Source organism: Crocodylus porosus, unplaced genomic scaffold (genome assembly GCF_001723895.1).
Source record: "Crocodylus porosus isolate Cpor-Errol unplaced genomic scaffold, CroPor_comp1, whole genome shotgun sequence".
In the NCBI taxonomy this organism is placed as follows: domain Eukaryota; kingdom Metazoa; phylum Chordata; order Crocodylia; family Crocodylidae; genus Crocodylus; species Crocodylus porosus.
Genome location: NW_017728886.1, coordinates 75,611,398 through 75,631,913, shown reverse-complemented (window position 1 = coordinate 75,631,913; position 20,516 = coordinate 75,611,398). Strand labels below are relative to the sequence as shown.

The 20,516-nt window shown below is 43.1% G+C and overlaps 1 protein-coding gene across 1 annotated transcript in view; it reads left to right on the top strand.

Annotated features, from left to right (window-relative positions):
- Window positions 1-20,516, top strand: part of PIK3R4 (phosphoinositide-3-kinase regulatory subunit 4) — a 38,326-nt gene that overhangs the window by 10,575 nt on the left and 7,235 nt on the right. The window contains exons 6-13 of the mRNA XM_019536714.1: window positions 1,342-1,515; window positions 2,977-3,122; window positions 7,766-7,969; window positions 8,765-8,966; window positions 9,937-10,136; window positions 11,048-11,258; window positions 17,452-17,617; window positions 18,372-18,536. Of these exons, the coding sequence (XP_019392259.1) occupies window positions 1,342-1,515; window positions 2,977-3,122; window positions 7,766-7,969; window positions 8,765-8,966; window positions 9,937-10,136; window positions 11,048-11,258; window positions 17,452-17,617; window positions 18,372-18,536 (1,468 nt within the window). The remainder of the gene's footprint in view (window positions 1-1,341; window positions 1,516-2,976; window positions 3,123-7,765; window positions 7,970-8,764; window positions 8,967-9,936; window positions 10,137-11,047; window positions 11,259-17,451; window positions 17,618-18,371; window positions 18,537-20,516) is intronic.

Here is a 20,516-nt window from a genome sequence, read left to right as displayed (position 1 = left end):
GTGATCGTGGGATACCAGATCAAAGGCTTTTTTGAAGTCAAGATATATGACATCAATCTCTTCTCCCTTGTCCAGGTGATAGGTGACCTGGTCATAGAAGGAAATGAGATTGGTCAAACAAGACCTACCCGCAACAAACCCATGCTGGCTGTCCCTCAGGATGTTAGCCTGGGCCAGTCCCTCAAGGATGGCCTCCTTAATTTGCTGAGATCAGCTAGAAAATTTTCAAGGTTGCCATTTGTAGGAAAGAATGTTCACTTGATGGAGGTAAAGCTAGGGAGAAGGACTGGGCTCCATTAATGTCTGGCATCCTTTCAGTTGCCAGAGGCTGATCATATGGGATATACCCATAACATCCTGACAGATAATCCCAGCAGGGAGAAGAACACATTTCTGCTGGCAGTCTGTTCGAAGGAAAAAATGTTTCTTTGTTCTTCCCTAAAAAACTGCTGTTGTGTTTAGGTTGCTTGGGCTCAAGAGATTTGGATGAATTCATTGTTTATATTGGCAGAATACTTCTCTAAATTTGGTTTTATCTTGAAATTAAGGGTAACTTTGCTCCAGGATGAGCGATATTAAAAAGAAGTCAGCTTTTTTAAGGACACCATCATAAAAATCCTTTCACGTCCCCTATGTTTTTTGACAACAAATGTTATTTTGTAATATCCTAACATCGCAAAGCTACAGCTAGTAATAATGTACATCCAAATCTGATTTTGATGAGGCTCTATGTGATTTCATGGGTCAGCCCATGCCAAACAGTTTGCAGGCTCCAGGCCTAAATCCATACAAAAGATAGCCGCCTCCTTTCTTTATGACCAAATTCTCAGCTTTCTCAGTTTTCCATGCATCTCTAATAAAAGCAGGGATATGAACACTGAAAAAGAAAATTTACATTTTGAACATTTTTCTTGCATTTAGAATTAGAGGAAAACATAGCACTTGCAATATTAGAAATTCCCTAGCTCCATTTTTCGTGTTTTGTTCAGTTACCATAAGTTCCTGGAGTATAGCAGAAACAAACAAACTTTTTGTTTTTATATTTTTCCTGACTCAATATAACACAATGTGTTATATAATGTTAGTAATTTAGGCCCTAATTCTGCAACTATTAATGCATGTGCATAATCCCCTTAAAAGGGGTAAGTTACACAATATATGTGGAGAAAACATAAATTTAAAAGAATAGAACATCAACTTTAAAGATGTTTAAAGATTAAAATACTCACAAAAAATGTATATTGACTCTGTATATACAGAGTAAGTTACCTTGGTTGGACTTCTGGGGGGATACTGCTGATTTGCACTGTTCAACGAAGGCTTGTTCTTGATGGATTCCAGGTGTTGCTGCTTATGTTGGTTGGCAAAGTTCATCGATTCTAAAACCACTACTCCAGCAAGGACTCAGCGATGCTGAAGAATTTGTCATTTATAAGGCCCTCAATGCTCTTACATGTATGTGTCAGTTAGGGCTGTTGCAAAAACCACACATCTATGATTTTGCTTGTGATATAGGTAAGTTGGCAAACTGTTTTTTCTGTTTAAAAAAAGGCCTTATAGTGCGTAAAGTTGCACTGTCAGAGTACTTTTTCAGCATATGACTTACCTCAAGATGTCTTAGACTTCTTAAAACTGCCTCCCAGTTTGTTGCTAACCTGCTGCTAATCCAAAGCCTGTTGTTTAGAGTTTTAAAATAACCATTTCTATGAAACAAATGAAGCTTACTTTTAGCAACAGAAAGAAAATAAACCAACCTCTGTTCCCAGAACTTTTTTCTCATTCATGCTGTCAGTCTGTGCTTTGGAGAGGTTTGTGCTGATTTCAGTACGGCTTCGATAAGATTCACTTCTCTCTCTACTTCTTCTGCATTTATCAGACAGAAATAGATATTAAGAGGCATGGGGCTTCTGCAGGCTTGGGCCTTTAGTCCATTTCAGATATATGATTCTGTAATCCTGTATTAGTTCCTTGATATTGTGTTTGTATTTCCTTCTTCCATGCACTGAGTTGCAGCTTCTGTGCTATGACTGATGTCTTCCTCACTTCAGGTGCTGCCCCAGCTCGGAGATAGCACCCTGCCTGATCTAGACATTCCCTGAGCCCGCCTGCTGAAAGCCTGCTGGGCATTGTTCCCCGGGTGGGCTTAGGGAACAGGTAGATCGGGCCAAGTGCGGCGTTGGAATTAGGGCAGCACCCAGCCCACTAGTAGCCCTCCTGAGCAGCGTTAGGAGTTGCAGCTGCTGCAGAGAGAAGAACCGAGGTCCTCTGCAGCTCAGGGACCACTCAGCATGCCAGCAGTTCCCACCCTGGCCGCAGGAGGGGGAGGCAGGCTTCATGGTGGGGGGAAAGGATTGGCCCCCTCACTGCCTTCTGTAGGCACCTGCTGAAGGCAAAAGTGGCAAGGAGCCCAATCCTTCCCCCTGATCCCCACCCTCCAGCAGGAGTGAGTTGGCTTATCTCTGGGGCAGCCTTTGGCTCTGACAATAATAAATAAAAGGACTGGGTTGTGATGGAAAAATTGAAACGGAGGGTTTCCATTAAAAACCACCATTTTGTTTTATGCCACCTAAATTGAAACTTGGGGGATTGAACCCCTATCACATGTACAAGTATACTTTGAGTGTGAATTTAGATTGATTCTCATCTGTATTGCTCATTTTTCCTTGTGCTGGCTTGGAACTGTTTTTTGTTTAGAGTCTGTCAGTATTATTCTTCCAGCAGAGTGTTAGGTATATACCATTTGAAGATCTTGGCTCAGATGCCTGTTCCAAAGACCACAAGATCATTATAAAGATTGCTGTGAGGCCTGAGCATGCCACCCTTAAGAAGGAAGGTCTGAACTTAGAAATGATACTTTGGGGGTTTGGGGGTATCCAAATGTGGATGTGTAATCTGGCAAATACAGGACAGCTGTGTCTTTTCAGTTTGAACCGTATATTTTTAAATAGTCCATCTAACATCTTAATCTTTTTCCAGCACCTTTCCTGTGCCATCCTAATCTTTGGATTCGTTATGGTGCAGTAGGATTTATCACTGTGGTAGCACAGCATTTAAATATTGCCGATGTCTACTGCAAACTGATGCCTTATCTCCACCCTTTTATAACTCAGCCAATAATTCAGGTAATCATTCATACTGATGTGAACAAATCCTCCCTATTAGTTCTGCCATAGCAATAGTGTCCAGTTTAAAAAAATGTAAAAAGTTCAATCTAGTTCTAAGTTAAAAGCACTTAAATGCTCTGATGAGGGCTGTCCCTGGGGGAGAGGGGGGAGCAAATTGGGGCAACTGCCCTGGGCCCTATGCTTTGAGGGGGGGCCCGTGGATCTGGGCTGGCTTTGCATCCAGCCGCTCACCACCCCCCACTCGAACCCCCACCTCCACTGCCAAGTCAAGGCCCTGCACAGGCTGATTTGGGCTCCACACCCTGCTATGGTCATCTCTGGCTCTGACCTCTACTAGAAGATTCATAAGAACTTAGGACACTAGGAAATGGCCATTACGGCTCTATTTTTGAGGAGATGAGTGGTCCATGTGCTAAAGTGCAAGTATCTTATTTCTTTATTTCTATCCATTAATAGCTAAATTCTTAATTGATTCATTTGTCAATGCCCTTATGAACAAACAAGAGGACATTATGTTATAATGAGATAGAGATTCTCTTTAAAAATGGTAAAACGCCAAAAGCAATCGTGGGGGTAGGGTGGAGATTACAAACTTTTTTTGGAGTGTTTGGACTGTTGCACAGGCAGTGACAAGTGGGTCCTTGGCCAAATAAAACGTCTTGGCATCCTAGCCAGAATAGGGGCTCTGTATCATGGATATTAGTCATTTCTAACTCCTGAGAGAATTTTGCCCTGCTCTTGAAACCAGAAGGGTCAAACAAATGTATAAGCTAAATGGAATGTTACAACTTTAAGTAATTTTGATTGAATTCAAGACCTTAAATTTCTAGATGGTTCCTACATGTAGCAATTGACACTAAAGTGCCAACTGAAAAATACAATTCTACAACCATATGGCTCTCTTATTTTCTATTTAAAAACAATAAACAATTCTTCATTAAGCATTTATTGAGTAATAATCATTCACTCTACCTCAAGGGCTTAGCTTCTTTTTGCTGGTAATTAATCATAGAAAATTAGGGTTAGAAGGGACCTCAGGAGATCATCTAGTCCAACCCCCTTGTCAATGCAGAACCATCTCCAACTAGATAATTCCAGCCAAGGCTTTGTCGAGCCAGGACTTAAAAACCTTCAAGGATGGAGATTCCACTACCTTTCTAGGAAACCCATTTCAGTACTTCACCACCCTCCTAATGACAGAGTTTTTCTTAAAATCCAACCTAAACTTCTCTTGCTGCAACTTGAAACCATTGTTCCTTGTTCTGTCATCTGGCACCACTGAGAAAAGTCTAGCTCCATCCTCGTTGGAACCACCTGTCAGGTAGTTGAAGGCTGTTATCAAATCCTCACTCACTTTTCTGTTCTGCAGACTAAATAAGTCCAGTTCCCTCAGCCTCTCCTCATAAGTCTTGTTGTGGACCAGACCCCTAATCCATTTCCGTTGCTCTCTGCTGGACTCTCTCCAGTTTGTCCGCATCATTTCTGTAGTGGGGGGCCCAAAACTGGACACACGACTCCAGATATCGCCTCACCAGTACAGAATAGAATGGAATAATTGCTTCCCTCAATCTGCTGGCAGTGTTTTTACTAATGCAGCCCAGTATGCTGTTAGTCTTCTTGGTAACAAAGGCACACTGTTGGTTCGTATCTGACTTATTGTCCTCTTCTGCAGAGCTGCTGCCCAGCGAGTCGGTCCACAGGCTCTAGTGGTGCCTGGGATTCTTCTGTTCTAAGTGCAAGACTTTGCACATATCCTTGTTGAACCTTATGAGATTTCTTTTGCCCCAATCCTCCAATTCATGTAGATCACTCTGAATTCTAGACCTACCCTCTAGTATATCTACTACTTCCCCCAGCTTTGTGTCATCTGCAAACTTGCTGAGAGTACGCTCCATCCCATCTACAAGTTTGTTAATGATGATATGGAACAAAACTGACCCCAGGACCTGCCCTTGGGGTATTCCACTTGATACTGGCTGCCAACTAGACCTTGAGCCATTGATTGTTACCTGTTGAGTCTGCTGATCCAGTCAGCTTTCTATCCACCTCACAGTCCATTCATTAAACTCATACTTCCTTAACTTCCTTTCAAGAATGCTGTGGAAGACCATATCAAAAGCCTTGCTAAAGTCAGTGTATATCACATCCACTGCTTTCCCTGCATCCATAGAGTCAGTCATTTCATCATGGAAGACAATGAGGTTGGTCAGGCATGACTTGCCCTTGGTGAATCCATGCTGACTGTTCCTGATCACTTTCTTCTCTTCTGAGTGCTTAGAAATGGCTTACTTGAAGACTGGCTCCATGATTTTTCCAGTTACTAAGGTGAGGCTGACTGGTCTGTAGTTCCCTGGATCCTCCTTCTTCCCTTTCCTAAAGATGGGCACTATATTTGCTCTTTTCCAGTTGTCCGGAACCTCCCCCGATTTGCCATGAGTTTTCAAAGAGAATGGCCAATAGCTCTGCAGTTGCATCATCCAGCTCCGTCAGCACCTTTGGATGCATTGCATCTAGCCCCATGGACTTGTACACATCCAGCTTGTCTAAATAGTCCCTAACCTGTTCTTTCACCACTGAGGGCTACTTACCTTCTCCCTATACTGTGCTCCTTAAATAGTCTTGTGAAGACTGAGGTTAAAAAAAAGGCATTGAACACTTCAGCCTTTTCCTCATCATCTGTCACTAGGTTGCCTCCCCCATTCAGTAAGGGACCCACACTCTCTCTGACCTTCCTCTTGTTGCTGACATATTTGTAGAAACGCTTCTTGCTGCCCTTCAGGTCCGTTGCTACCTGCAACTCCAATTGCGTTTTGACCTTCTTGATTCACCTTCAAGAGCAAATTGGATGCTTATCTTGCTGGGATCCTATGACCCCAGCTAACTTCCTGCCCTTTGGGCAGGGGGCTGGACTCGATGATCTTCCGAGGTCCGTTCCAGCCCAAATGTCTACAAAAGAATTTCATCCCTGCATGCCCAAGCAATATTCTTGTACTCCTCCCTGGTCACCTGTCCAAGCTTCCACTTCTTGTGAGCTTCCTTTTTCTGTTTGAGCTCACCAAAGAGTACTCTGCTAAGCCAGGCTGGTTGCCTGCCATATTTGCTTTTTTTTTCTGCACATCAGGATGGTTTGCTCCTGTGCCCTCAGTAAGGTTTCTTTAAAATACAACCAGCTGTCCTGGATTTCTTTCCCTCTCAGACTGGCCTCCCGGGGGATCTTGTCCATCATTTCTCTGAGAGAGTCACAGGGCTCTGTTCTTTGCTGCTTTCCTTTCTTCCTTTTGTCAGAATCCTGAGCTTTGTTATTTTGTGGTCACTGCTGCCCAAGTTGCCATCTACTTCTATATCGCCCACCAATTCTCCCCCATTTGTGAGAAGCAGGTCAAGAAGAGCACAGCCTCTAGTTGGTACCTCCAGCACTTGCACCAGGAAGTTATCTCCAACGTTCTCCAAACACTTCCTAGGTTACCTGTGCACTGCTGTATTGCCCTCCTAGGAGATGTTGGGGTGATTGAAGTCCCCTATGAGACCCCCCTTTACTTCTGCTAGTTTTCTGAAGAAAGTCTCATCTACCTCATCTTCCTGGTCTGGTGGTCTATAGCAGACACCCATCACAGCATCACACTTGTTTTTCTCTCCTCTGACCTGAACCCAGAGACTTTCAATAGCCCTATCTCCAGTTTTACACTGGAGCTCTTTTACATATAGCAGAGCTCCTTCTCCTCTTCTCCACTATCTGTCTTTCCTAAACAGTTTGTAGCCATCCATGACAGTACCCTGGTCATGTGAGCTAGCCAACCAAGAATCTGTTATTCCAATCGCATCATAGTTCCTTGACAGTGTGAGGACTTCTTGTTTGTTTCCCAGGCTTTGTGCATTCATGTACAGACACCTGAGGTAACTAGCTGATTGTTTTAGTTTCTTGGGAAGAACAAGGAGGCCTCCTCTGTTGCCCCTTCCTTGTGCTTCTTCTAGGTCTCCCACTTCCTCACTTACATCAGGATTTTGGTCTCTATCCCTCCACAAAGCTAGTTTAAAGCTCTCCTCACTAACTTAGCGAGCATGTCTGCAAAGATGCTCTTCCCTCTCTTTGTCAGATGGATCCTGTCTCTTCCTAGCAATTCTTCATGGAAGAATGTGCCATGGTCAAAAAAAACCAAAGCCATGGTATGCTTTATATACAGGTCACTTACTACTTTAAAAACTACTTGAGCATCCTTCTGAGCACAAAGGAATGTTATTGAAACATGAGAGATCTTTTTTTAGTTTATATTTTAAAACTATTTTTATCTTTAAATATAAAGCGGGATTTATATTCAGTTTGCTGCTTAGTATTAATGAGTGCAGTTATTAGGAAGTAGCTGATATTTTTGCAGTACTAGTTTGAAAGCGGCTTCATTAAGAAGAGTTGGTAGTAGATTCTTTAAACAAATGTGGTCTGTTCCTCTGAAGGTTTGTTAGTGTTTCATAAAACTGCTCCTTTTTCCTTTTATTAAATTGTGATAACCTGACCTTTTCAATGAGACCTTGTATTGAAAAGGTGAGGTGATACCTTTTGGCTGTTGGTTGTTCATTTTCGCAGATGTCAGATGCTTTTGTTTTTGCTCATAGCTTCTCTGTGTTTTTTTTCCCCTGAATTGCAGATGGATAAAGAAATAGTTCTGTTGAGTGTCTTAAAAGAACCAGTAAGCCGCTCCATATTTGATTATGTTTTAAGATCAAAAGACATTGCAAGCCTTTTCAGACATCTTCAGATGCGTCAGAAAAAACGGAATGGCACTCTACCTGACTGTCCACCTCCTGAGGACCCAGCAATTGCACAGCTGCTAAAAAAGCTGCTTTCTCAAGTGATTATTAATTTAATTTAGTTTAATTTAATTTATTTATTTGTCCTTAGTAATGCAGAATGTGCCCCCTCTCCTCCCGCTCCATAACCTCCCCTCCCCTCCACACCACTAGACTGGAAGATTTGTAGTGATAAGATCCTCCGCAAACACTTGGGGAAACAGTCCCCATTATGAGGAGCTCTCACAATCTAAGGTCCTGATCCTACAAACACTTCTTCAGTAACCAGAAGTTAGTCGTGTTGACTTGTGCTTACAGAATGTAGCTTTTACAAGTTAAGGAAGCATTTTAAAAAGATGTGCCATAAACAGGTACAGCAGTGGGGAGGAGCTGTAATGTTTAGAGGCCTTCAAGCAACGGAAGCAAACAACCCTGCAAAGAAAGACAACTTAATTTTTGCGAAGACCCAACACTGGACCCTTCTCACTGACTGGTGAGAGGTCATAAGGCAGAGTGGGCTGGCCCTGCCTGATGCATTGAATGAAAAAGTGAAGACCTTCCATGTTTTGCTCCCTTCTCTTTCATTGTCAGCTAAAGTTAAACTCCTGTGAGAGGACACATAAGCCACCATCACTGTCACTGTTCTACTCTTTAACCATACCTAAAGTTGTATTGCTGGTTGAGGATGCCAGGGAACGATTATTCTCACAATATAGCAATGTTCTCAATGCATGTTAAAGGGTAGAAATTTATCTTAAGTTCTGGGAGTGTCTCATTCCATTTACTTCTGAACTAGTAATAAATCTTGCTGCTTCCTGTCTCTCCTTGTTTGAATTGAAGTGACATTCTATTTGTAGGGGATGACTGAAGAGGAGGAAGACAAGCTATTAGCACTAAAAGATTTTATGCTAAAATCCAATAAAGCGAAGGCCAATATTGTGGACCAGAGCCACTTGCATGACAGTTCTCAAAAAGGAGTGATCGACTTGGCAGCTCTGGGAATAACTGGGAGACAAGTTGATCTTGTTAAAACAAAACAGGAACCTGATGACAAACGTGGTTAGTGTACTCTGTTTTATTTTCTGGTGGGTCATGCTGTTAAGTCTTCAATATATTCAGGAAACTTCCCAAAAATTCAGTCTAAACTGTTATTTGAAGTAAAACTTACTCATAGAATTGCTCTATAAGTATTGAGAAAGAGATTGGTTACCTCCATTGGGTCAGTAGTGGACTGAAACACTTTACATCTAAGTAACTGGGGTTTAAATCTATTCATCTCCATTTGGGATGGTAATAAGCAAAACATGTCCTTCTTGTACACCATATAACTTTAAAATACAAGTACATTTTTTTTTCATGCTGTAGGCTCAACTTTAGACTAGTTTAAAAAGTGAACATGTTAAGTCAGTGCTTCATCTTAAATTATTGGCCTGCTTACTCATCTTGCCTTTAGTTGTGTATTGCTTTTGCTTGGTTTTAATCTATCCCATTTTCTGCTTGTCTCTTTCTCATTTGCAGCTTTCAAATAACCTCAAAAGGAATTTTTAAAATACATTTCTTAATTATAATTGGAAACTTTGACCTTTAGATGGTGATTGCCGTCATGCTAGAAAGGGGTTTTTTTTGTTTGTTTTTTTTTGCCTAACATTGTTATAAACTAGCCACTCTCCAGGGCCAATATTGGATTGACATTAAAAGGCTAAATATGTCATCGCTTAGAGCCTAATCCCTTATCCCTTCTAGATATTCAAATTGTAAGGGGATTTAGCAAGATCCTGAACAAGGCAGCCTGAGGATTAAGAATGTGTAAATAGGACATTTACTATTTGTTTGTATTGTTTGCGCTTGTTGCCTTACCAGCTGATTTAACTAACCCAACAGACTGTTTTTCTTTTGGTAAACTTAATGTCATAATAAATCTTCATGTATATACATGAGGTCACACTAGTGCTAAAGTCATGATTCATTTAAGTGAATGATGAATAAATTAAATGTTAAAGTCATCTTTATTCTTTGGTGTTGTGTATAGCTAGAAAACATGCAAAGCAAGAATCAAATGTAAATGAAGAATGGAAGAGTATGTTTGGGTCTTTGGAGCCATCTAACATCTCCCAGCCCCTACCTAAAGGGCACGGACAACCTACTGACCAAGAGGCAATTCAGACTGGAAAACCTCTTCGTTCTGAGTCTTCTGCTGGTATATGTGCCGCTTTGTCATCCTCTCCACAGGTATTCCTGAAAACCTCACATTGCATTTTTTTAAATTACATATATTTAAACAGGAGGACTCACTTTAATATCTAAGCATCGGACATTGCTCTATGTGGTCCAGCCTATCCAAATATCAAATGTTGCTCTGTGTGGGTAAATCCCTATATCCAGAATTTCAGTGGAACATATGATCTGGTAGAGCAGTTCCTGAGCAGATGGATTACTACTCAGATACCCTGTGCCTAACAGCAGTCAGTACCAGAACAGAGGAAGATGCAAAAATCTTGGCAGTAGACAACAATGGAGTAGCCAGATGAAAAAGAACCATTTCTATCCTTCTGTAGTTCAGGGTTGACTTCTGCTTTGGAACGTGAGGGTTTATGACCTTTCTAAATGTTTGGTGTGGAGGTAAGGGGCTGTCTGAGTGGATCACTTTGCAGGGTTGGGACTGTCTTAGCTAGCTGTGACCCCCTTTCTAATTCTAGAACTACAGTGGAAATGATTAGAGCTTTTATTTTTAGTCTGATGTAAGCAAGTTATTATTTGGTAACTGCCATTCTTTGTGTTAGGAAAGCAGTAACTGCTGCTATAGGAGTTGTGTTTTGGTAAAAAACACAGAATGGAAACTGTGCAGTTAATGCAAAATTGTTGTTCCATTTTTCATTAGTAATTTTATATTTGTATTTTAAGTTGCCATGCAAATGAGACACTTTGATTCGAGTCTCATGTTGGTTGTGGCTTCTGAACATCCACACTTTTTGGCCTTCATTTTTGTGTTCAAGCTGATAATTTGCTTACATACTGAATTCTTAGGTTTTAATTTTTATCTCTAGTTACCACTAACAGTTTAAGAGATGATGCTTTTTTGCTTTCTTCAGCATGAAGGGTTAATTGATTTATGCAATTTTTTTAATGCTTACGGCTTATAGGCAAGTGATGGAACTGTCATCCAAACCAGGAAACCAACTATACAGGTTTTAAGCAGTACAGCATCCCCCTCCACTTACCAATTACGCATCACTACTTGTAAAACGGAACTCCAGCAGTTAATTCAGCAGAAGCGAGAACAGTGCAATGCAGAAAGGCTCGCCAAACAGATGATGGAGAACGCTGAATGGGAAAGCAAGCCACCACCTCCAGGTAATGTCCAAGTTCCTGGTGTCATTAGATAGAAGTTGAAATCTTTTAAACTACATTCATCCTTGGGGAAAGTTGAAATGCTAAGGAGGAAAAATTGTTTGGTTAGGGAATCTGCACATTACATTAAACTGTAATTGGCTAAAATACATAAAGAGCTCTTGGAAGAGGAGTAGAAACTACTTTTTCTCAGTGATGCCCTAAATACTGGACTAGAATCACACATGCATGCTTACTTGCTCGCTCTCTCTGGCTCATCAAATCTTGAATTCTTTCTCCATAGTAGAGCAGCTTCAACAGAAGAAATGAACAGTTTCATCAAGTTGGTCTAGGCCACAGCCTGGTAGTTAGGGCACTCCTCCAGGAGTTGAGAATGGTAGGTTTGAACCTCCTCTGATAGAGGAAGAAACTAAACCTGGCTCACCAGTTCTTTGGTTGACTGCTCTAGCTACTAAGCTGTTGTGTAAAAATCGTTGTTATGTTTTCTTTCAACAATATCTTAAAAAGCTGAGGAGTGAATAAGTTCCTGATCATCAACTCTAGAAGGAGTCATAATAGGTAACTCCCTACAGCTCAGAATTTAGGTGCCTGGGGCTTAACACATGCCTCTTTAGTGTTTGTGGTTGGCTGTGTAACAGAGGGTTGAAAGGAACCACAAGGCTCATCTGGTCCAACCATCAGTACAGGAACGCCATTCCTAAATCATCCCTGTCCAATGCTTACCTAGCCTCCTCTTGAAAGCCTCCAGTGAGAGATCTCATAACTTCCCTCAGCAGTCTTTTCAACTGTCTACTATTCTAACAATGAGGAAGTTTTGAATGACATCTAATCTAAATCTACTTTGCTTCAATTTCAAACCATTGAAGGCTGGCATATTTGAAGACTTCTAGCATGTTCTGACTGTAATTGCTTTTCTCCAAGTTAAATATGTCTAGTTCTCTCCCTAGAAAGAACACCTCTACAACTTACCTTCCAACCCCAGGATCATTTTTGTTGCCTGTCTCCAGAGACCCCCTTTGACTTGTCCACATCCTTCAAAAAAACAGAACCCGAAAGAGCACACAATACTTTAGATGAGGCCTAACCAATACTGAGTAGAGTTGCACTATATCACCTCCTGAGTCTTGCACCTAATACTCTTGTTGATACGGTCCAAATTGCATTTATATTGGGGGATTTTTTTGTTTTTGCAACTGTGGCACGTTGCTGCCTCATGGTGTGTGTGTGTGTGTGTGTGTGTGTGATCCAGCCAGACTGCTAGTTGTCACGCATTCAGTATGTGTGCTTTCATTATTCTCCCCTAAGGCTTCAGGCAGACATTAAGGCAGTTGTACAATTGGAGGCAGGAATTTTATGCCCCATTCTCCAAACTGTGCAACCTGCCTTGCTAGATGTGTACAGCAAGCAGCATTCCCTCTAAGCTGTGTGGTGTGCGCAAGCACATCTGGCAGTGCAGCATGAGTGCATCTGCATGGCTGCTCACACCACACAGCTTAGAGAGAACGCCGATGGCAAGTCATGCAATTTTGGGAATGGAGCCTAAAATTCCTCCAATTCCAATTTCATGAGTGCCAGCTGCCAGTGCTGGGGAAAACCTGCAGCTAAGGAATGGGAAGCTTCCCCACCCATGAACAAAAGTGGCAGCTGGGGAACCAGAAGCTCTGTACGCTCTAGGTGTCACTTTTATGGGTGTCAGGGAGTGTAAAAAAAAAAAAAAGTGGGTGTGGAGCTGGGGTCCCCAACTTTATGCCTCCTTTTAAAGGTCTTGGAGCCTTTAAAGAGGTGCTGGTACAAGAAGTGGGAAAAGGGAGAGCTTCCTCATCCCCAACTGATAGTGCTGGGCAGATCTTTAAACAAGTGAGCGCAGCTGGGGATGTTTCTTATTCTCTTTAAACTAGCACATACAGTGGGGGTCAGGAGATGCTCCCCCACCTCCAGCTGCTCACTCTGGGCCCTTTTTAAAAGAAGCATGTGCAGTAGGGGTTGGAGAGAGTTCCCACTGTTGCTTGAGCCGGTTTAAAGAACTTTCTCATCCCCACTGCTTGTGTTGGGCCTCTCCTTCAAATGTGCCCAGCTTCCTCAGGGATAGAGCAGGGTTGGAATTCAGAGCTACTTCCAGATCAGTACCACCAGTTGGGCAGGGGGTGGTTTTGTCCCAGACCCCAAAGCTGCCCAGTGCTACAACCTGATGCCCAGCTGAGTGTGGGGATTCAGCACTGGGAAGCCCTGGTTCTGGTTCAGACCTAAGCCGTTCACTGGCCGATCCTCAGTATCAGATGGGGGATGGCTGTGTCCTAGGTTCTGGAGCTGCCCCATGCCCTGACGCTTACTGGTACTTGGTGCCTTAAAGACTGGGGGCTTCAGAGTAAGGCTCTTTAAGGTGCTGTGTCCTGGCAGACCAGCCAGGTTCCTGGTGCTGCCTAGGTCCCAGTGCTGACAATTAGCTGGTTGGCAGCATCTGGATAATGGGACATGCAACATGGCACCATATAAACCAGCCACAAAGATGTCACATTTTTTTTGAATTAACACAGTAATCAAAGCATAAATATAATATGTGCCAGGGACTGAAGTGTAGCATCTTATATTTGTCTGCCTCACACATCATCCCGTTGTCCTTAGCCCAGCTTTCCGATCTGTAGTGAGCCCTGTTCACCATGCTGGTGGTTGTGCTTCAGAGTGGGATTTGCCTAATTCTCCCCAGGCCTTTTATAGGCCTATGGAGCTTAGGCATGTTACTTGGGCTGGGACTTCCATAGAGGTCAATCTGCCAATTGTGAAGTGTTGTAATGCTCAGTTCTAAACATCTGTAGCTCCCATTTTAAACGAAGCAACATGTGGGAGGTGGTTGTCCAAGAAGTAAACACTAAATCTTGATCATTCTGACTGATATATAAAGTGATTCCTCATATGAGGCGTACTTTCTGCTAAGCCATACATTTCTTTTTTGAAGAGAGTCTTATGAGCGTGAAAAGCATAACGTGTCCCAGGGACAGCAGACAGCTGACCTGTTCTACCCTAAAGAGTGGCAGGAAAATATTCATATTTTGCTCCCAACACTGATCTCATACCTTATTAATCTCCATTTGTTGGTAATGTTCCTAGAATCTTTCCTTGAAAGAAACATATAGGAAATGAGTCCAGATACATTGCCCTTTGTGAGAAAAAAGAATGCTGCATCACTTAGATTGGCCCTGCAGTCGGAAGCAGTGATTTTAAGCACTTTGACTAGGTTTCATATGGAGTGAGAACAGTTTCCACGATGTCTTATTGAATATATAAATAATGCAGAAAATATTGTCAATGGAACATTAAGGCTGCAACATGAAGCATTCCAGAGTCAGTCAGTCAGTCAGTATCAGATGTTAAGGTTGATCAGAACCCCATAATATACAAAGTAAGCAGAGCTGCCAGTTACAGTGCTGCAATTGCAGTCTGGTTTCTGAAGAATATTGGACACTGGTGTGCAGATTGAGAATTGAGATCCAAGCAAGTAAATGTGGACTACCTGTACATTCTGGCTCTCTGCTTTTCTGTAGTCATGCAACTTTGATCTGGTTAATTTGAGAACCCACGAGATATTTTAATCCTGTTTTTGCTCTGCAGTTTGTGATATTTTTAATCTACCATCAGTAACTCTGAAAATTCATGATTGAGCTTAAGCCTTTGAGCTTAAGCCTTCACTTTAATGGTACCTGCTGTTCCTTTCTGATTTATGAGCAGTATTTGTGATGGGCTTATAATGAGATGTTGGGTGGGAGAAAGAAACAGTGACACACACACATACACCAAGAGCTGCTGCTGACCATTAGTACTGCCAGATAAAGTGGGTGCCTGTCATAAAGCAAAGATAAAACCCTCTTTCCGGGTTCAAGCAGTGACAACATTGGCGAATTCTCTGGCAACCCTCTTCCAGCAGTCAAAATGTGTCTCTCATGACTGAAAGCCAGAGGTGTGAAGGTACTGCTGTGGCTAATAACAGGAGTAGGAGACGTATGTTAAATGCAGCTTGCTGCCAGGATGTAACCTGTTCCTATTTGTTTAACATGCATCAAGCTGGTGGTGTTAACATCCAATCTATGCTTTCTCTAAGCTTCCTGCTGGTAGCAGCCCTGAAGTTGGTGGCAGAGTAGCAGCAAAGCCTTTTGTCCATGGGCTTGAACTTTATTTCCTAAGTGACTCCTCCCAAGGTGGTTGGGAAGCTTTCATTCTGTAGCAGGCTCTGAGCCTAGCAGAACTTCAGAGCTTGGTTTCCTCTACCCCACGATGCCAAGTAATGGCACTGCACTGCTGTTTTCCAAATGCCAGTGGAGTGGCTTCTGTTTAGGTCCTGACATCTTAAAAGCCCATGATTGAGATATCCGTTTTCAGAGCAGCTCCCAGCACTTGAGTAGGGGGTCCTGAGAGGGGAAGATTGGCCCACAATATCCTTAAAGCCTCAGTCTTTTCTATGGATTTCTCTTACGCTGAAATTAGATTCACCATCATCAGAGACTAGTTTCAAAGACTGTTGATGTAAGAGAACATATTTGAACGTATATAAGTAAAAAACAAAAAAACCAAAAAACCAAAAAAATCCCAAACACCAAACAAAAAACCCCCTAATATTGTCTCTTGCTTTTGGCTATCCTAAAATATCCTCTTGAGTACTGGTAAACCTGGGACCAATTCTTCCCAGGTATTTAGACATCTAGGGTGTTTTTACACATGCTCTGGAGGTTAGGGAGGGGTTGCTTTAATTTGAGTGGCTCTGAAAGCTGTTCTGATTGAAGTGCCTGCAGCATCTTGTGTATCAGGGTCCCCATACTTCAAAATGGTGACAGGACATTTTAACTAAAGTTCATTCAAGCTTTAGTTAAAGCACTTCTACCACCATTTTGAAGAGCAGGGACACTGATAACTGAGACACGGAGGCTGGCTGCAGTATGCTAATTGGCATGTTTCAGCAGACTCGATTAATCAAGTCTGTTCTGACGTGTTGTAATTACAGTGTGTTGGAGCAGCCTCCAGGCACCCCTAATTCTCACTGATATTAATAGGTATCAGGTGTAAATATACCTTTTGAAGATCTGGGTGTTAGTGGCTAAATCTTGTGTTTTGATGTATGTACAGTTTGCTTAGTATTAGAGGTACACTGATACATCAGTCTGGTATTGGATCATTACCTATATAAAGAAAATTTACTATATCGGAAATCAGCCATATCAGGCCAATAATTTGGCCAATAAATGGGTTGTGCATGTGTGCAGCCGCGGTGCAACACAGGTGGTGAGGAGCACAGCCCAGCAGCGTGGAGAGCTGCCTCCAGCTGGCAAGTCTGGGAGGGGAGGGGGACAGAAGTGGTGAGAGGGCAGATGGAGGCTCCTGCAGGGAGGAAGGAGTGGGGATGGGGCAGGGACAAGCACTGCCCAGCCAGAGCGGGGCAGGTGTGGGACAGAGCTGCAGCTCATCCAGATCAAGGCCCCTGCGGGGAAAAAATGAGGGGGCAGCTCCCACTGCTGTGCGCCACTTGGCTGGGAGCCACTGGTCCAGAGGTTCGTCCTGCACTCACTTATTCATCCAGCGGCTCCTGCCTCTTGTCTGGGAGAGCATGGGGGGGAGGGCATGTGCCCCAGATCTGCGTGGGGCAGGCCGGGGCCGGGGCCGAGGCTGTGCCAAGCTCTTACCGGCTGGGTAGGGCTGCGCTGGGGCAGGCGGCTGCGGCGCTGGGAAGGGGCTACAGTGAATTTGTGACTGCAGCCCTATGCAGATCTGGGGACACAGGCCCGTCCCCATGCCCCCCGGACAAGCCGCAGCTCTGTCCCCTGTCTGCCCTGCCCCGGCTGGACATTGCCTGCCCCAGCTCCAGCCCCACTTCTCCCTCCCCATGGGGTTGATCTGCCCCCCTATACCACTTCCCTGCCTCTTCCCCTTCCCCCTCCCCCCACACCAGACTTACCAGTTAAAGGCAGCTCTCATTACTATGAGGCTGGTATTGGAAATTGGATTGGTATCAGCTGATATCCTTCCTTAAAAATCATCTATCGGTATCGGCCACAAAAATCTCTTATCGGTGCACCCCTACTTAGTATGTTTCTGGTGTTGCATATTCCCCAAGCACATTTCAAACGATTGCTTGGTGAGGAAGATCAGGCAGAAATATCCATTTTTCATTTGTATTTGCAAGTAAACCACGAACCTGTTGCTCTTTCTGTAGGATGGCGTCCCAAAGGGCTGCTGGTGGCTCACCTTCATGAGCACAAGTCGGCAGTGAACCGCATTCGAGTTTCAGATGAACATTCCATTTTTGCCACATGCTCAAACGATGGCACGGTGAAAATCTGGAACAGCCAAAAAATGGAGGGAAAAACCACCACAACTAGGTATCTTTAAGATTGACAGAATTGTGCAGCTTCTGTTTTTGGGAAAAAATGGTTATAAATTGCGACTAAACCTGGAATTGCTCTTAGAGCTGTTAAAGGGAGACCATTAGGTTTGAATACTTAAGTGTACAAAACTCAGCAAAGATGCACTGGACCATTAGTTTTAATTTTGCTGTCATAACTCAAATTTAAGAGCATTTATACATGTACTCTGAGAGCCGCTCTGACTAAACCTGGAGTGTCATATGTATCAATGTCCCTGCATTTTTTTTATTTAAAGCTCATTGAACAAGCTTTAGATAAAGCTCCTCCACTGCCATTTTGAAGCATGGGAACACTGATACATGAGACACTGGAGGCTGCTGAAGCATGGTAATTACTATGCTCCAGCAGACTCTTAATTGAGTCTGCTCCAATGCACTGTTTATGTATAGGCACCCTAAGTTTGCAAGCGTTTTATTTCTTATTGTATCTATAGACTAGTGTGTGCTGAAGCAACTTGAATAGTGTGATGTTGAGAGACCTTTTGTGATATACATGTGTACAGTAGGAGAGTTAAGGTTGTGCAGTCAACTTGTATATCAACAGTTTCCAATTCTGAAGCAGTTAACTGTAGGATCTTCTTATTCTTATAAGGAACAGTTGTTGTTTTTGGTGGTGGAGAGAAGCAGGTTTGGGGTTTTTTGAGTCTGCTAGGTAACTTGTGTCACTGCTGGAAACAGTTTCCCTTTTTTCTCCCCCCACCACCATTTAGGTCAATTCTGACATACTCTCGGATTGGAGGACATGTCAAGACGCTTACTTTTTGCCAAGGCTCTCATTACTTAGCTATTGCGTCAGATAATGGTGCCATCCAGCTTCTTGGGATTGAAGCTTCAAAGCTTCCTAAATCCCCCAAAATTCACCCAATACAGAGCAGGTATGTATCTACAGCAGAGTTCATGTACTGTATTGTACTAGCGTGCTCTTATCAGTAATGCCATGCCACTTCAGTAAAGAAGGATTGAAAGGGCATTCAGTTTTAATCACTGAAGTACAGGGATTAGAGCAGGTTGATATAGGCTATTTATCCAGATGTCTTGCTAACTTCCCTTCAATCTTAAATAAATTACTCAGTTTTCTTGTTCTTCAGTATTTCTCTGTAAAGTGAGGCCTGGTATTTACTTGCCTCCTCACTTCATTTAATTAACATTTCTAAAGCAAGTTGAAGTCCCCAGAGGCATTCAGTAACTGCTAAATATCATTTGTAAAATTTTTGAAGTCTTACATCATTCTAGCCCAAATGTCTGTGAAATCTGTGAAAACATGTTCACAATGTATGTCATGCTCTTTGGCTTTGCGCTTGTAAATATTCCTTCAAGTTTTTTCTGGAATGAAGGATAAACAAGCAGGAGGTAGTGTGGAGATGGCTTTAAACAGTGGAGAGATTAATGCCAATTGGAGCCTTTGCTAAACTTTTCAGTTTCTAGGGTTGGAAGGGACCTGAACAGATCATGAAGTCCGACCCCCTGCCGTGGGCAGGAACGAGTGCTGGGATCATAATCCCCCAGCCAGATATCCAACCTCCTCTTGAAGACCCCCAAGGTAGGGGAGAGCACCACCTCCCTTGGGAGCCCATTCCAGAGACTGGCAGCCCTAACCATAAAGTAATGCCTCCTGATATCAAGCCTGAACCTGGTCATATTGGATAGTATATTTTCTTAACTATTTTGTACTGCTTTATATTATTTATGGTTCAGTCTTTTTGATCCCTAGAATACAAGTTCCATATTAGGTTGGGGCCTCCTACATGCTAGCAGCCCAGCTTAAAAATATCCCTACTAGATTGTACTCTTTTGTCTGAAATACAAACCCTTGATTTTGTGTCAAAATCAACTGCATAACTGGGCTATTTGTAGTATCATGGCCTCTCAGGGCCTCAAGAACAAGCCTCCTGAGCTTATGAAAGTCAGCTTTCCTAAAGTTGAGGACTCCCGCATTGCTGGCTGACTTGCCAGCTTTGCAATGGATGGTGAAAGTGATCAGCACATGTTCACTGTCACCCAGCTTCCCTTCGATTTCTTATGTTGCTGATTAGATCATCCCCTTTGGCCAGTACCAGGTCCAGCAGCTCCTTACCTCTTGTCACCCCTAAACATCTTGGGACAGGTAGAGCTCATCCACGCATGTAAGGAAGATTTGAGACTGATTGGACTTGGCTAAGTGCTCTTCCCATGAGATGTCCGGGCAGTTGACGTCTCCTATGACAACCATGCACTGGCAAATTCTTGGTCAAGCTCTTGTTCCTGATTTGGAGGTCTGTAATAGACGCCTACCATTGTATCCCCTTCACCATGTTCCCATCATATTCCCCAAAGGGTCTCCAGTCGTCCTCCTTGGGTGCCAATCTCAGCTTGTAGGGACGTGTAGCTTTCCTTTACATGGAGAGCTACACCACCGCCCCTTTTTTTCAGCACGATTTCTCCTATACAGGGTATAGCCATTTATACCGATAGTCCAGTCAGAGGAGTCCCACCAGGTCTTCGTTATTGCTATGAGATTGTAGATACTTTTGTTAGCAAAAGGACCAGTTCCTCCTGTTTATTCCCCAAACTCTTAGCATTAGTGTACAGGCAAGTAAGTATGCCATTAGAGTTCCTAGGTTTCCTTGTACTCATGGAGAAGCTCTGTTCCTGGGCATAGGAGTAGGTTCACTTGAGCATCCTAACCTGATGATTTTGTGGTTGATGCTTGTTGAGCTTGCTCTGGTGGCTATCCACCCATCCCCTTGCAAGCTTAGTTTAAAGCCTGGTCAAGCAGGTCAGCCATTCTGGCTGAGAAGAGCTTCTTTCCCAGTGGAGTGAGGTGGAGGCCATCTCTTCCCAACAGACTACTGCCTCTCTCTCTGAAGTGCAGACTG